General features: G+C 41.9%; 1 protein-coding gene across 4 annotated transcripts in view; it reads right to left on the bottom strand.

Moving 5' to 3' along the window:
• Positions 1 to 579: 579 nt before the first annotated feature.
• Positions 580 to 15,908, bottom strand: part of PARD3B (par-3 family cell polarity regulator beta) — a 1,162,629-nt gene continuing 1,147,300 nt past the window's right edge. For all 4 annotated transcript variants that reach the window (XM_003406115.3, XM_003406117.3, XM_003406114.3 and 1 more), the window contains one exon: positions 580 to 1,255. In XM_003406115.3, the coding sequence (XP_003406163.2) occupies positions 898 to 1,255 (358 nt within the window). In that variant the 3' untranslated portion in view covers positions 580 to 897. The remainder of the gene's footprint in view (positions 1,256 to 15,908) is intronic.

Raw genomic sequence — 15,908 nt, forward strand, 5'->3', positions numbered from 1 at the left:
GTTAGTAATCTCTCTCTTACACACACACATACACACACACTCACTGTCATTCACTGCCATCTACTACCTACTGGTCATTAAATTCCAGAGGCCACAGTGGGCTCCTCGCTGTCCCAGAGTACAGATGGGTACTGTTTGGCACTGATTCTGGAACTGGAACCTCCAGGGTATTGCTTGTCGTTAGACCTAACAAGGGGGCCCTTTTTCCCAAGTACGTATTAGCCCTCAAGTGGGAGCCTTAAAGTACAGACTGCAGTTAAAATAATTACAGGCAGGAGATTTAGGGATGACTATGAAACCAGATATCTCCATGCTCTCATGCCTGGGTTGTGGGAGGAAGAAAGGTAAGGACCACAGGAGTTTCAGCCCTCTTAACCCGAGCAACTTGGCGGTCGGAACGCATTGCCTTTCGAAAGCTGTAATGAGCTTTCCACCTTCTCCCAGGACCTAACGTTGCATTTGCATTTTACTGACTTTTATATAAAAAGTGAGGAAACATGTGAAATGTTTACTAGGAATCTAGGAATCTGAGAGAGTCTACCAGTAAAGAAAAGTAGTTCATCTAGCCCGGAGACACCATGCAGTATACCTCCATCGTTATTTGCTTGCTTGATGGCTACCGTCACTGGATTTAACAATTCTAAAGCATTTCAAACATCAGGTACTACTGTTTTTATAGTACCTTCCTCTTCCTTCTGGTTTTTCTTTTTCTAAAAAGCCCTGTTTCTTCCTTTTCTTTCAGACTAGCATTCAAGTGTTATAACCTCAGTGAGAAAAACCTAAGCTGTACCAGATTACCATGTAGAATACTTAAAAGGAAGAAGGTTTTAAGGTCTGGGAAGGGCAAAGGTAGTGTCAGATGTCTTCCTTTTCTGGGCCGATCTGGGTGGCGTTCAGCTATACGGCTGCAGTCATGGGGTTCTTCTGCCGGGGATCCTGGGTTCGGTAAGGGTACTGGTCTGGGCTGCCCCCATGAGGCCGTGGTCTGCCCATTTCCTGGTAGGCTGGTGCTCTGTGGTGCTGAGGAGGGGAAGGCGGAACATCTTGTCGGAAGGGCCCTTTGTGCTGGGGGGCTGGCGGGGATGGGTAGTATTGAGGATACCGGAGATCTGTGACCCTCAGATCCGGGGGACGGGGATAGCCCCCTTTGGGAGGATGCACAGGATGAGCTCCTGGGTAATATGGAAGCTCCCTTTCCTTGTAGAGCCCTTGAGGTCCAGCTGCCAGATAGTCTACAGGATCCACAGGTCCTCCCCTAGAAAAAGAACAGATATATGTCAGCAGCTATTAAGCCAACTGTCTAGCTGAAGACCACCTTTCTCAGCCTTCTGTGCAGTCTGGTGCACCCACAGATCACCTTTCTCAGCCTTCTATGCATTTTGGTGTGCCCACAGACTAGGTATGGTCAATGGGATGCAAGAAAAAGTGATGCATGCCTTTAAAAAGAGAGGGAAACTTCTTTCCTTCTCTCCTTCCTGTTGCCTATTGAGTGGCCCATCTTAGACCACAGGTGAAAGCCACATGTTGAGGAAAGCAGAGCAACAAGAAGGCAAGAACGCAGGTCCCCAACACCGGGGAGCCAACATGTCAGGACTATTTATGCTCAGATTGGAATGCGAGAGAGAAATATTCTTCTATCTTGTTTAAACCCTCTTATGGTGGCTTTTATTATACTAGTCGAACGAGTATCCTAACCAAGACAATGAGTCTGACCCTCTTAAGTGTTGCAATCTTTAGAATCCTTCCATTCTCTGTTGAAGCCAGTCCTGGGTATGGTAGTAGAAATGCACAGGTTATTCAGAGTTACAACTTTCCCATGAATTGCATTCCCTTCTCCTTTAGATTTGTGGGGTGCTCTTTAAATGGGCCATAGTCTTGGTTAAAGCAGTCAGTGATGGTTCAGTGGTAGAATTCTTGCCTTCCTTGTGGGAGACCTGTGTTCAATACCTGGCCAATACACCTCAAGTGCAGCCACCACCCGTCTGTCAGTGGAGGCTTGCGCGTTGCTGTGATGCTGAACAGGTTTCAGCAGAGCTTCCAGACAAAGACTGACTAGGAAGAAATGCCTGGTGATGTACTTCCAAAAATCAGCCAGTGAAAACCCTGTGGATCACAATGGTCCAATCTCGTGCATGGAAGGGGCCATGAGTGAGGGGCTGACTCAACAGCACCTTACAACAACAACAATAGTCTTGGTTGGCTGCTATCACGTCCCTGTATATATTGGTGTACCTTTACAATTCGCAGGAGAAGTTCCAGCCCAAAGAGCTGGGAATTACCCACCCAGAGCTTTGATAAGGTAATCCTACCACAAAGACAAGAAGTGCTACCAGGCCAGTAGCCGAGTGAGAAAAATCAAACCAGCTGCAAGTTGCCCACTGGAATGGAGAGACTATAGAAAGGTCTAGGGCAAGAATAAACACTAACAGAAAGGGACCTTGTCTGGGTCTCTCAGCTAACGACAACAAGCATCTTCTGATCCATTTGCCATAACAGAAGCAAGATGTCTCTAAACAATATGCAGATGACTGCATTTTGTCTAGCCTGCGGTTAAACAGATGAGTTCTGTTTGCAGCTCTTAAAATCCCATAAACCTTCTGTGCACTTATTCACCACCACCAGATCCTTCCCACTTTTTACCACCCCTCCCTTTATTTCTCCTTTTGAAAGGAAAACAGCAACAATAACAATTAATGCAAAGCTCTCTGATGTCAGAGTACTCACTGCTAGAACACTTGAAAAGAAATGACAGGGCTGTAAGAATATAGTGTCTGTGGTTAATCAAACTCTGTCAGTGAGGGTCAGAATCGCCCTGTAATCTGCAGAGTTTGATGTTAAAACAGCCTGTACGTTCCCCAAGTCAATGAAGGTTTGACAAGCCCGGTGCAAGTGGAAAGCAGCATGTGGACATGTCTGTAAGGACGAATGATGGAATTCTTTCTCTCCTTTTTTGTGTCTTAATTTGGCTATGTAGAATAATGAAAGATAGATCCTTGAGCTTTGGGTAATTTAGTTAGCGAGAGTTTTCATATAAAAAATTAAATTGTTCGCATACAAGTTATTACAGCATCAACCACTATTATTCAGTGCAGTTTGCTTTGCTCTGTTTTAAATTGCCCATGACAAATAGAGCACAAATACATAATCTGTCACTCCAGCCCCGGGAAATAAAGGATCGCGATTTTACCGTTCCTTTTTCCTTCAAATTACATTTTTTTTTTTTAATTTAGAAAACTTCCTGCGTTCATTATATCTTTTATCATAAAATTTTTAAAGTCCCCTCCCACCCCTCCCCCGCGCTCATTTCTATTTCCTTTGGGCTCATGTTAGAGATTTCCGAAACACTTAAAAAAAATCCTTAACCTGTGCTTTCTCTCAAAACCTACTGAAGATATTTCTCTGCATGAAGTGAAACATGTGGTTTTTCTGCACTCAGTTTAAGCCCTCGGGATAAATCACTGACATTTGCAACACACAAACATTATCTGCCTCAAAATGAACATACAACCAACGCTCCCTCCAGACTCTTAACGTGACTGTTTCCTGTTTAAAATGGAAAGAGAGCAAGGAGGAATTCCAGGCCTTGGACTTTTAGGGTCCTGTTCTCTCCCCAGAGAGTTCTCTCTTTTAAGAGAGAACATTATACAAGACAGGCTTGCCTTGACTTTTTTTTATTTTTTGAGAGACAACCCAGATCAAGTGGTGATGGGGTAGAAGCCACACTGTAGATACTGCAACAGCAGAGGCTCTGTGCACGTGGGGACAGTCCCTATCTCTCCTCCACACCTCGCCGCTCCCACACGTCCAACCCTCCCAGTGAGAAGGGAGGTTTCCCATGGGCAGATGGGGCAGAACTCAAGACAGCTTTGCGGTCCCATCTTGCTTCCCCTGAGGGAAGATTTTACATCTGGGAGTTTGCTTACATGGGGCAGAAACCCAGTGAGGTAGCTGTTCTTTGTCAAGAAAGGAAATCATGGAAATCATCTTGTTCTGTAGAATTCATCATAACAGTTATCATTTTTAATTTTTCAGAGAGAAGAAAAACAATAAGCTGGCCTACCAAAACAATGCGTAGGTTCAAAGAGTGCTGTAAGAGAGAATTTTTCTTTTTTGTCTTTTGGAGGGGGTGCTGCTGTTGTTTACAATGGCTTTTTTACTACGAAAGAAGCATTTGCTACAGGCTTTTGTTGAAACATCTTCTGAGCCACTTGCCATTGTTATTGTGTATGTATGTGTGTGCTCACACTCACACATATATTTATAAGAACACTTTTTAAACAGGAAAACAAACAAAAAACCTCCTCATTAGCTATACAACTTGACCCAAAGCTAGCTTTGTTAATCTTGAGCTTCCTTTTTCACAGTTTCTTTGTGTATTGGTACAAACGTTTAATGCACTAGGCTGCTAACTGAAAGCTTGGGGGTTCGAGTCCACCCAGTGGTGCTTCAGAAGACAGTCCTGGAGATCTAATTCTGAAATATCAGCCATTGAACACCCTACAGAGCAGAGTTCTACTCTGACACACATGGGCTCACTGTGAGTTAGAATCAACTCAATGGTAACTGGCTGGTTTATTTGTGTGAAATTCAGAGTTTGTAGGAAAACACAAAATTCAGTCCATTCTGGGACCTAAGAAATGCTTATCATGGTGCCTGATGCTGTATGCTTTGAGGCAACCCTGAGGAATCCAGGGGCAGCCTCGTATGGAGATTCTGATTCAACTAAGGATCCAAATTGCAAATGTATCAGTGCTTCAAGACCCCTCATTTGTCATGTGATTTCAGGAGTTTTATTTGTATGTGTTACCATTTTTCTTAAAAAAAAAAAAAAACCTTCCAACTTAAATTCTAACTCAGAAACCATATCTACTCAAGAAAAGAGAGACAACCCTCTATTTGCTTTCTTGTAAATAACTCTTTCAGAACCCTATCATGAAAATCTCTAAAATTATTTCTTTTTCATTTTATTTTATTTCTGATCAGGCACACTTCTAGAGAACAGATGATTTAGATTTTGCTTGGAAAACTCTTAGGAACTACCTCAGGCATGCAGTTCCCAATCACATAAATGCATGCAACACTGACTGTTAACCTTTAGGCTGGAACATGGCAAAGCCATAATGTTACTGACATATGTGAATGAGGTGAAAAAACAATAAGGACCACTTTTTTACATGAGGTTTTCCTCTTTTTATCATCTCAGTATGCCACTATTTTTCCTTAAACAAAAAAGAGATGGAAAAGCAGAGGCTAAAAGAGTCAGGTAGCTGGATGCCAGCCCTCTTCATTTTCTGGAAGGATGGAAGGCATGTTCCTAAACTTGCAATTCTGTATGGGCAAAGGGCTCAGTATTTGAAGGGCTGACTATGCAATAGATGAAGAGGCATGAGTCATTTTGAATCCTTCCACCTGTTCTCATTCCCCGAACAATTGCAAAGGAAATCTCTTTCCACTGTGCTCACAACAGTAGGCCACTCCCACTTTACCAGTTTTCATCCTGTCTCACCACATGTTAAGCACTCCACTGGACCACAAGCATCTTGAAGGAAGGACCTGAGTCTCATTTATTTAGTGACCTCCCTCTCACAGCTTAGCACAGGGCCTTACACATTGTGGATGCTCCATAAATGTTGAATTTGTTCAAGAGAGTTTAAAGTAAAGGAAAAAAAACACAAACATAAATAGTAACCATAGTAGGTCAGATGTGTGCAGTGGCTAGGGTGGGTAGAGGAGGAAGAGGAGAAAGAGGAGAAAGTGAACTCTGATTGGGAGCCAGAGATTGACAATGGTTGAAGCAAGACTAGTCTCTAATTTTTGAAGAGGTAAAGACGTAGGGAGGGATGATGGACTTAGTAAAGGGTTAGAATGGGCCCAACACAGAATGACTGTAACCTTTATAAGGGTAAGAGCTATTACGTTTTTCTTGTTTGCCAAGAACAAGATTATATCTGTCTTATCTCAGTTGTCTTGCATACTACTTGAAACACAATAGTGGATCAATACAGCTTGGACTTCAATTTAACTGCCTTGACTCACCATGGGGGGGGGTCACCATCACTAAATGATGCTCAGAAAATTCAGAGCTACCTTGACTCAACATTAACAGGAAACTGAGTTTACGAAGTACAGGATAAGAGTAATTATAAAAGAATCAGTTCAGGACTTTTTTTTTTATTAACTTTTATTAAGCTTCAAGTGAACGTTTACAAATCCAATCAGTCTGTCACATACAAGTTTACATACATCTCACTCCCTACTCCCACTTGCTCTCCCCTTCTTGAGTCAGCCCTTTCAGTCTCTCCTTTTGTGACAATTTTGCCGGCTTCTCTCTCTCTCTATCCTCCCATCCCCTCTCCAGACAAGAGCTGCCAACATAATCTCAAGTGTCCACCTGATATAATTAGCTCACTCTTCATCAGCGTCTCTCTCCCACCCGCTGACCAGTCCCTTTCATGTCTGATGAGTTGTCTTCGGAGATGGTTCCTGACAGGACTGTTTTTATTATGGTCTAGCAAAGAAATTTTCCTTGATTATGTCATAAACATAATAATCTAAGAACATCTTAATGTATGAGTTTCAAAATACAGTGCACAGGTTTCAAACAAAGAGCCTTAGGAAGACAAGGTCAGAGTTAAAAACCTGGTATGTGTGACACAGTTTCATGTACCTGGGCTTGAGAACTGACGAACATGAATCAAAAGCCCTGGTGATGTCCAGTTGCCCTCTGTCCCAATGCTTCCCAACCTTTTCTGCACCAGAATACACATGATGGATGACTTTCATATAAGCCACATTTGCCCGAGAGAGAGTGATGCTAGGATTATGCAAACTTGTCTACCACCAACTATAACTCAATGTTTTTCCCTCCCAGTCAAGAAAGCACAGAGATTCAACAGAGTGAGGGTGACATTATTACGAGAGGGGAAGATTGAGACTGTTATAATTTATTAAAACAAATCGCTTGCAACCTTCAGTTCTTCAAATATCAGTAACAAATCCTTGCAACACAGAGCTGATCATTATTCATATGGGTGTCCTGAGACTCAGTTGAAGACCATTGCTGTATCTCACCCCATAAGCTCACATTTTAGGAAGAGGGGGGACAAACGAAGGCAAAGAATAGCAAGGGGAAGAACAACTAAAATGGAGACACATTTGTGGCTAGAAGATTGTTTGGGGAAGGGGTGAGTTTAGCAGGTAAAGAAACAAGGCCTGCAGTAAAAAAGTGCGAAAACTATAAGGAGTTCGTGAGCAAGAGTGAGTAGATCCAGCGTAGGCATAAAGCTTCGGATTTCTCACTTACGTACTCCAAAGGGCAGATGCTCGTTCCTCTTAATTTCTGTAAAATATTATGGGTGCTATTAGCAGCCAGAACAAAGACAATTTCTTAACTTCCAAGGTAGACTTTCTATGTTTCCTTTTTTGGTAAAAATTGAGTATGTCCAAGTTTGGGGTTTAAATGGGAGGAAGTAACATGATGTGAAATTCCTGGTGCTGTCTGAGGGAGATGCTTGGACCTCTTGGCAGAAAGTCGACATCTGGCAAAGCCATGTTGCTCTCAAGCTCACCACATACAGATTATTTAGTGTCTGAGCTGGGGTAGGGGCTTTCTTCTACAAATAACTGCAAAGCTAAAGAAAGATCAGTGCAAACTAATATACTCATAGGCACTTGAGTCGCCCAAGCTGTGTGGACAGAGATGCTTTTAGTCTGTGTCTGGAATTCCTTCAGTGTCGGGTTTCCAGTTACCAGGCCTTCATCGGAGGTCCAGGCATGAACGTAGTCGGCTAGGATTAGCAGAGCCCTCTGCGATGTATATTACATAACTTTGATTTCTGTGGGTTTTACAGAATCACAAAATATAATGATCATCTGATGGCCTACGTTATAGAAGTGATTACAGAAAAATCCCACTTTCATCACTCACATTTCCATTGCGTTATGAGAAGAGGGCACTGGCTCTTTGCTAAGAACTGAAGTGGGGAGAGGAGTTCAAGCAGCAGATGCTCACAGTCCTTGTTAGCCCCAAGGAAATGTTTGCAAAGAAAATGAAAGAGAAGTGAAAATAACTGAGTGCCTAGAAGGACATTTCGAAAAACAGTTCAAAACAGCAGGTATAATTTTGATAGCCCACACTGAATTCCTTCTTTAAGGTATTTCAACACTGACCATAAATTACGTGAATTCAGTTATTAACAAATTGCATGTACAATGAGGACTGGATCCTATATAACAGTTTAGGAGATGTTATCTGGAAAATAAAGAGTCCTGGCGGCACAATGGAAACCCTGGTGGTGTAGTGGTTAAGAGCTAACACTGATAACCAAAAGTTCAGCAGTTCGAATCCACCAGGCCCTCCTTGGAAGCCATATGGGGAAGCTCTACTCTGTCCTATAGGGTGGCTATAGGGTGGCTATGACTCAGAGTCAACTCAACTGTAAGGTTTTTTTTTTTTTTTGGCGGCATAGTGGTTAATCGCTAGGCTGCTAACTGAAAGCGTGGCAGTTCTAACCCAGCCAGCAGCTCTGCAGGACAAAGACCTGGTGATCTGCTGCCATAAAGATTACAGCCTAGAAAACCCTATGGGCAGTTCTCCTCTGTCATATGGGGTTCCTATGAATCAAAATCGACTTGACGATGCCTAACAACAATCTGGTAAATGGACCTTAAGAATGTTTCTTCCTATCAGATGGCGGGATATATTCCCAAAAAATAGCCCTGCTAAAATAATTCCCTTTAAGAGAGAGTGAGAGGTTTCTAAGTGGGTGCTGAGGACGATTAGAATGGGCAAACATGAGAACATATATATAAGAAATAAATCTTACAGACAATAGCCCTCCTGAGTGGCTGCGGAGAACAGCCATGGAGCCCATCTGAGTGATCCCTGCATATAATTACCCTGTGGTCTTTTTAGCGTGAAGAGGTTTTAAATGAAAATGGTAACCAAAGAAATAAATCACCATACCACTACACCCACTGCTGTCCAGTTGATTTCGGCTCAGTAGAATTGCCCCATAAGGTTTCCAAGGCTGTAATCTTTACAGAAGCAGACTGCCGCATCTGTTTCCTGCAGAGTGGCTGGTGGGTTGGAACTGAAGACCTTTTTCAGTTAGCAGCTGAGCACTGTGTCAACAGGGCTCATCCATAACACAATAACAAAAAAACAAAAGCAACTTACATCATCATCTCTTTCTCTTTTTATTGTAACAGAGGTCCTGGAATTTCACTACCTAAAAACGAAGGATTTCATCTGATTGTCATGCAGGAGACAATGGTTTAGTTCCAAGGTCCTGAGGACAACAGGTTTGAGGGTGTAACTTCCTGAATTTTAAAGGCTGTTTCCCCTGCCCCTTAGGAGAAGCACTATAAATTCCTGCCAAAGGTTACTGCCTGGAGATGGGACATTCTAGGGGAAACATACCCTGTTTATGAGGATTTCTTTTCCCTGAACTATTTTAAAAAATCAAAAATGAAATCAACTCCCATGCATGTGTAATAGAGTAGAACTGAGCTCCATAGGGTTTTCTTGGCTGTAATCTTTACAGAAGCAGATTATCAGGTCTTTCTTTCCTAACTCCACTGGGTGGGTTCAGGCCATCAGCCTTTTAGTTGGTAAACCAAACCAAAAAACCAAACCCATTGCCATCAAGTAGATTCCGACTCATAGCCACCCTATAGGACACTGTCGAACTACCCCAAAGAGTTTCCAAGGAGCAGCTGGTGGATTCAAACTGCCAACTTTTTGGTTAGCAGCCATAGCTCTTAACCATTATGCCACCAGGGTTTCCTTTAGTTGGTAGCTGAGTGCAAATCATTTGCACCACCCAGGGACCTTTAAACTCTATATATACACATATACATGGAAACCCTGGTGGTGCAGTATTTAAGTGCTATGGCTGCTAACCAAAGGGTCAGCAGTTCGAATCCACCAGGCATTCTTTGGCAACTCGATAGGGAGTTCTACTCTGTCCTATAGGGTTGCTATGAGTTGGGATCGACTTGACAGCAACAGGCTTGTTTATTTTGTTTGTTTATACATATACATATTTTGGCTATCATGGACTTGTTCTGATTTTCTTCAGTTTCAGCTTGAACTTACATATGAGCAATTGATGGTCTGTTCCACAGTTGGCCCCTGGTCTTGTTCTGACTGATGATGCTGAGCTTTTCCATTGTCTCTTTCCACAAATGTCGTCAACTTGATCTCTGTGTGTTCCATCTGGCGAGGTCCATGTGTATAGTCGCCGTTTATGTTGGTGAAAGAAGGTATTTGCAATGAAGAAGTCGTTGGTCTTGCAAAATTCTATCTTTCGATCTCCACCATTGTTTCTATCACCAACGCCATATTTTCCAACCACTGATCCTTCTTCTTTGTTTCCAACTTTCACATTCCAATTGCCAGTAATTATCAATGCATCTTGATTGCATATTCGATCAATTTCAGACTGTAGCAGCTGATAAAAATCTTCTCTTTCTTCATCTTTGGCCCTAGTGGTTGGTGTGTAAATTGGAATAATAGTCATATTAATTGGTCTTCCTTGTAGGCATATGGATATTATCCTATCACTGAAAGCGGTGTACTTCAGGATAGATCTTGAAATGTCTTTTTTAACGACAAATGCAACACCATTCCTCTTCTAGTTGTCATTCCCAGCATAGTATTCTATATGATTGTCCAATTCAAAATGGCCAATACCAGTCTATTTCAGCTCACCAATGCCTAGGACATCGATGTTTACGCATTCCATTTCATTTTTGATGATTTCCAATTTTCCTAGATTCATACTTTGTACATTCCAGGCTCTGATTATTAATGGATGTTTTCAGCTGTTTCTTCTTATTTTGAGTTGTGCCACATCAGTTAATGAAGGTCCTGAAAGCTTGACTCCATCCATGTCATTAAGGTTGACTCTACTTTTTGGAGGCAGCTCTTTCCCAGTCATCTTTTGAGTGCCTTCCAACTTGGGAGGTTCATCTTCCAGCACTATATAAGACAACGTTCCGCTGCTTTTCATGAGGTTTTCACTGGCTAATGAATGACGTCATACATGAAGAAAGCAAGAGGTCATTGAAAAGACAGGAAAGAAAGAAAAGATCAAGATGGATGTCAGAGGAGACTCTGAAACTTGCTCTCGAACGTTGAGCAGCTAAAGCAAGGGGAAGAATTGATGAAGTAAAAGAACTGAACAGAAGATTTCAAAGGGTAGCTTGAGAAGACAAAGTAAAGTATTATAATGACATGTGCAAAGAGCTGGAGATGGAAAATCAAAAGGGAAGAACACGCTTGGCATTCCTCTAGCTGAAAGAACTGAAGAAAAAATTCAATCCTTAAGTTGCAATAGTGAAGGATTCTATGGGGAAAATATTAAACGATGCAGGAAGTATCAAAAGAAGATGGAAGGAATACACAGAATCATTATGCCAAAAAGAATTTGTCAATGTTCAACCATTTCAAGAGGTGGCATATGATCAGGAACTGATAGTACTGAAGGAAGAAGTCCAAGCTGCTCTGAAGGCATTGGTGAAAAACAAGGCTCCAGGAATTGATGGAATATCAACTGAGATCTTTCAACAAACAGATGCAGCGCTGGAGGTGCTTACTTGTCTATACCAAGAAATATGAAAGACGGCTTCCTGGCCAACTGACTAGAAGAGATCCATATTTATGCCTATTCCCAAGAAAGGTGATCCAACTGAATGTGGAAATTATAGAACAATATCATTAATATCACACACAAGCAAAATTCTGCTGAAGATCATTCAAAAAAGGCTGAAGCAGTATATCGACAGGGAACTGCCAGAAATTCAGGCTGGTTTCAGAAGAGGACGTAGAACCAGGGATGTCATTGCTGATGTCAGATGGATCCTGACTGAAAGCAGAGAATACCAGAAGGATGTTTACCTGTGTTTTATTGACTATGCAAAGGCATTCGACTGTGTGGATCATAACAAATTATGGATAACACTGCGAAGAATGGGGACTCTGGAGCACTTAATTGTGCTCATGAGATACCTGTACATAGATCAAGAGGCAGTTGTTCAGACAGAATTAGGGGATACTGATTGGTTTAAAGTTAGGAAAGGTGTGCGGCAGGGTTGTATTCTTTCACCATACCTATTCAATCTGTATGCTGAGCAAATAATATGAGAAGCTGGACTATATGAAGAAGAACGGGGCATCAGGATTGGAGGAAGACTCATTAACAACCTGCATTATGCAGATGACACAACCTTGCTTGCTGAAAGTCAAGAGGACTTGAAGCACTTACTAATGAAGATCAAAGACCACAGCCTTCAGTATGGCTTGCACCTCAACATAAAGAAAATAAAAATCCTCACAGTGGACCAATGAGCAACATCATGATAAACGGAGAAAAGATTGAAGTTGTCAAGGATTTCATTTTACTTGGATCCACAATCAACAGCCATGGAAGCAGTAGTCCAGAAATCAAAAGACACATTGCATTGGATAAAGCTGCTGCAAAGGACTTCTTCAAAGTGTTGAAGAGTGAAGATGTCACCTTGAAGACTAAGGTGCACCTGACCCAAGCCATGGTATTTTCAGTTGTATCATATGCATGTGAAAGCTGGACAATGAATAAGGAAGGCCAAAGAAGAATTGACACCTTTGAATTACAGTGTTGGGGAAGAATATTGAATATACCATGGACTGCCAAAAGAACGAACAAATCTGTCTTGGAAGAAGTGCGGCCAGAATGCTCCTTAGAGGCAAGAATGGCGAGACTGCGTCTTACAAACTTTGGACAGGTTGCCAGGAGGGATCAGTGCCTGGAGAAAGACATCACGGTTGGCAGAGTAGAAGGTCAGCGGAAAAGAGGAAGACCCTCAATGAGGTGGATTGACACAGTGGCTGCAACAATGAGCTCAAGCATAACAACGATTTTAAGGATGGCTCAGGACCAGGCAGTGTTTCATTCTGTTGTGCATAAGGTCGCTATGAGTCAGAACCTACTGGAGGGCACCTAACAACAACAGCAACAACACATATACATATTTTTTGATGATAATGTTCATATATTGCTGCTACATCTTTATCTACCCCCTGCTCCTGCCATGAATTTCTAAACCCTGTGCAATAGGAGGACTTTGATGTAAATCTACCTATGGTATTTTGTTGTTGTTCTTAGGTGCCGTCCAGTTGGTTCCAATTCATAGTGGCCCTATGTACAATAGAACAAAATGTTGCCTGGTCCTGCACCATCATAACAATTGTTATGTTTGAGTCCATTGCTTCAGCCACTGTGTCAATCCATCTCGTGGAGGGTCTTCCTCCATTGCTAGAGGGTCTTTACCTCTATCAGGCATGATGTCCTTCTCCAGGGAGTGGTCCCTCCTGACAGTGGTATCATTAGGGGAATGTAGGGGGTACAGACCATACCAGGTGACACTGTCAGAGGGATTGACACCAAAATGACTGTCTATAAAATTTTGCAGTGTTCAGCAGGAATTTATTATTTTTTATGAAAATATACCTATAGTTATTTATAACAACAAGAAATTTTTTCATAAGCACTGCTTACTTGTTATCAATATACCTACAAGGCTAAAATTCTATGCTAATTTACTTTTGGGAACTTCTAATGTGCTTCTGTCAGAGCGGTCATTATTACGCAATCACAATGGTGCTCGCGATCACATGGTTTCATCTGCACGTGCTACCAGCACACACTGTTGTTTTCGTTACTGCTGGTGTTTTATAGTCACTGATTTTGTTAAATTTTCTGGTGTTTTAGTTACAATATTGTGGTAATTAGTATGGGGGTGACACCATGAGTTACTGCATTGGGTGACACCAACTCTCGTGATGCCACTGCCTCCTGATAACAGGTCCAGAGTAAGTGAGAAGTCTCGCCATCCTCGCTTCTAAGGAGCATTATGGCTGTACTTCTTCAAGACAGATTTTTCGCCAACACCATAATTCAAAGGCATCAATTCTTTTTCAGTCTTTCTTATTCATCGCCTAGCTCTTGCATGCATATGTGGTGATTGAAAATACTATGGCTTGGGTCAGGCGCACCTTTAGTCCTCAAAGTGACGTCTTTGCTTTTTAATTATTTTAAGAGGTCTTTTGCAACAGATTTGCCCAATGCAATATGTTGTTTGATTTCTTGACTGCTGCTTCCATGGGCACTGATTATGGATCCAAGGAAAATGAAATCCTCGACAACTTCAATCTTTTCTCCATTTATCATGATGCTGCTTATTGGTCCAGTTGTGCAGATTTTTTGTTTTCTTTATGTTGAGGTGTAATTCATACTAAAGGCTGTAGTCTTTGATCTTCATCAGTAAGTACTTCAAGTCCTCTTCGATTTCAGCAAGCAAGGTTGTGTCATCTGCATATCACAGGTTGTTAATGTGGCTTCCTCCAATCCTGATGCTATATTCTCCTTCATATAGACCGGCATCTTGGATATGCTCAGCATACAGACTGAATAAGTATGGTAAAAGAATACAACCCTGATGCACAGCTTTTTTTGATTTTAAACCATTTAGGCACTAGATCATTACAATCTCTCTTAACTGAGGGCAAGAATTACAGTGAAGGACTCTTAAATGCTTCCACTGCCACTTATATACCATGATTTCATTAAGGTATAAGAGAATCCTGCCACTGAAACTCAGAAGCAGAACATAAGTGCTGGGAAGACTGATACTGTACTTGATGGGCTCACTAACAAGCTTCACACACTGGATTTAGAACTGCAAATGTTCAAAGTTTGTGAGCGAAGAAGCTCTTTCCCAAGTGCCTGCAGCAGGCTTGGTTCCGTTCTAAGCACTTTGTCCATGTTAACTTGTTTAATCCTCACAAAAACATTACGAGGTAGGTACTATTATCATCCCTGGTTTATAGATGAGGAAACTGAGCAACGGAGAAGCTAAGCAACTTGTCCAAGGTCACACAGGAAATGCCAGGGCTCAGATTCAAGCCCTGGCAGACTGATCGAGAGGCCACATGCTTGACCACCAGGCTAGACTATTATTATGAGTTAAATGTGTTCCTTGTAACGGTATGTTGAAGTTTTAACCCCTGGTTACCTGTGAATATGGCTTTGTTTGGAAATGGGGTCTTTGAAGATGCTACTACTACTATACACACATACACCTGTTGCTGTTGAGTCAATTCTGACTCATAGAGAACCTATAGGACAGAGTAGAACTGCCTCATAAGGTTTCCAAGGAGCACCTGGTGGGTTCGAACTGCCAACCTTCTGGTGAGCAGCCATAGCTCTTAGCCATAGCATCTGAAGATGCTGTTAGTTAACATAAAGTCATACTGGAGTAGGGTGGGTCCAAATCCAATATGATTGGTATTCTTATAACAAGAGGAGACAAGACACAGAGAGACACACAGAGGGAAGATGGCCATGCGAAGATGGAGGCAGAGATTAGAGGGATGCATCTACAAGCCAAGGAACACTAAGGGTTGCTAGGAATTACCAGAAGCCAGGAAGATACAAGGAAGGATCTTCCCCTAGAGTCCTCAGGGAGAGCATGGCCTGTGGACTCCCTTGATTTCTGTGGTTTTAAGGCACCTAGCTTGTGATCTTTTGTTACAGCAGCTCTAGGAAACTAATAAAACCATGAGATCTCTGATCTCTCTTGCTTCTCACCTGCTCATAATTGTGTTTACTGGCAACAGGTGAAAAAATTGTTCGTATTTAGAAATACGTAAAAAAAAAAAAAAGAGAGAGAAAGAAAGAATCTAATGGGCGAAAAGACAAAGAGCGTCTCTCTTGACCCCAATGGGGTACTTTGGATTAAAGAAAAAAAAAAAAAAAAGCCAAAGAAACTGAAACTGATAGTGCTGGTAGAACACGTTTATGAAAACAGAGATTTGTGTGTTTCTGTTTGCAAGACCCTGTGTTTAAAATTCAGTATCTTCAATG

This window comes from Loxodonta africana, chromosome 6 (assembly GCF_030014295.1).
Source record: "Loxodonta africana isolate mLoxAfr1 chromosome 6, mLoxAfr1.hap2, whole genome shotgun sequence".
NCBI classification, from domain to species: domain Eukaryota; kingdom Metazoa; phylum Chordata; class Mammalia; order Proboscidea; family Elephantidae; genus Loxodonta; species Loxodonta africana.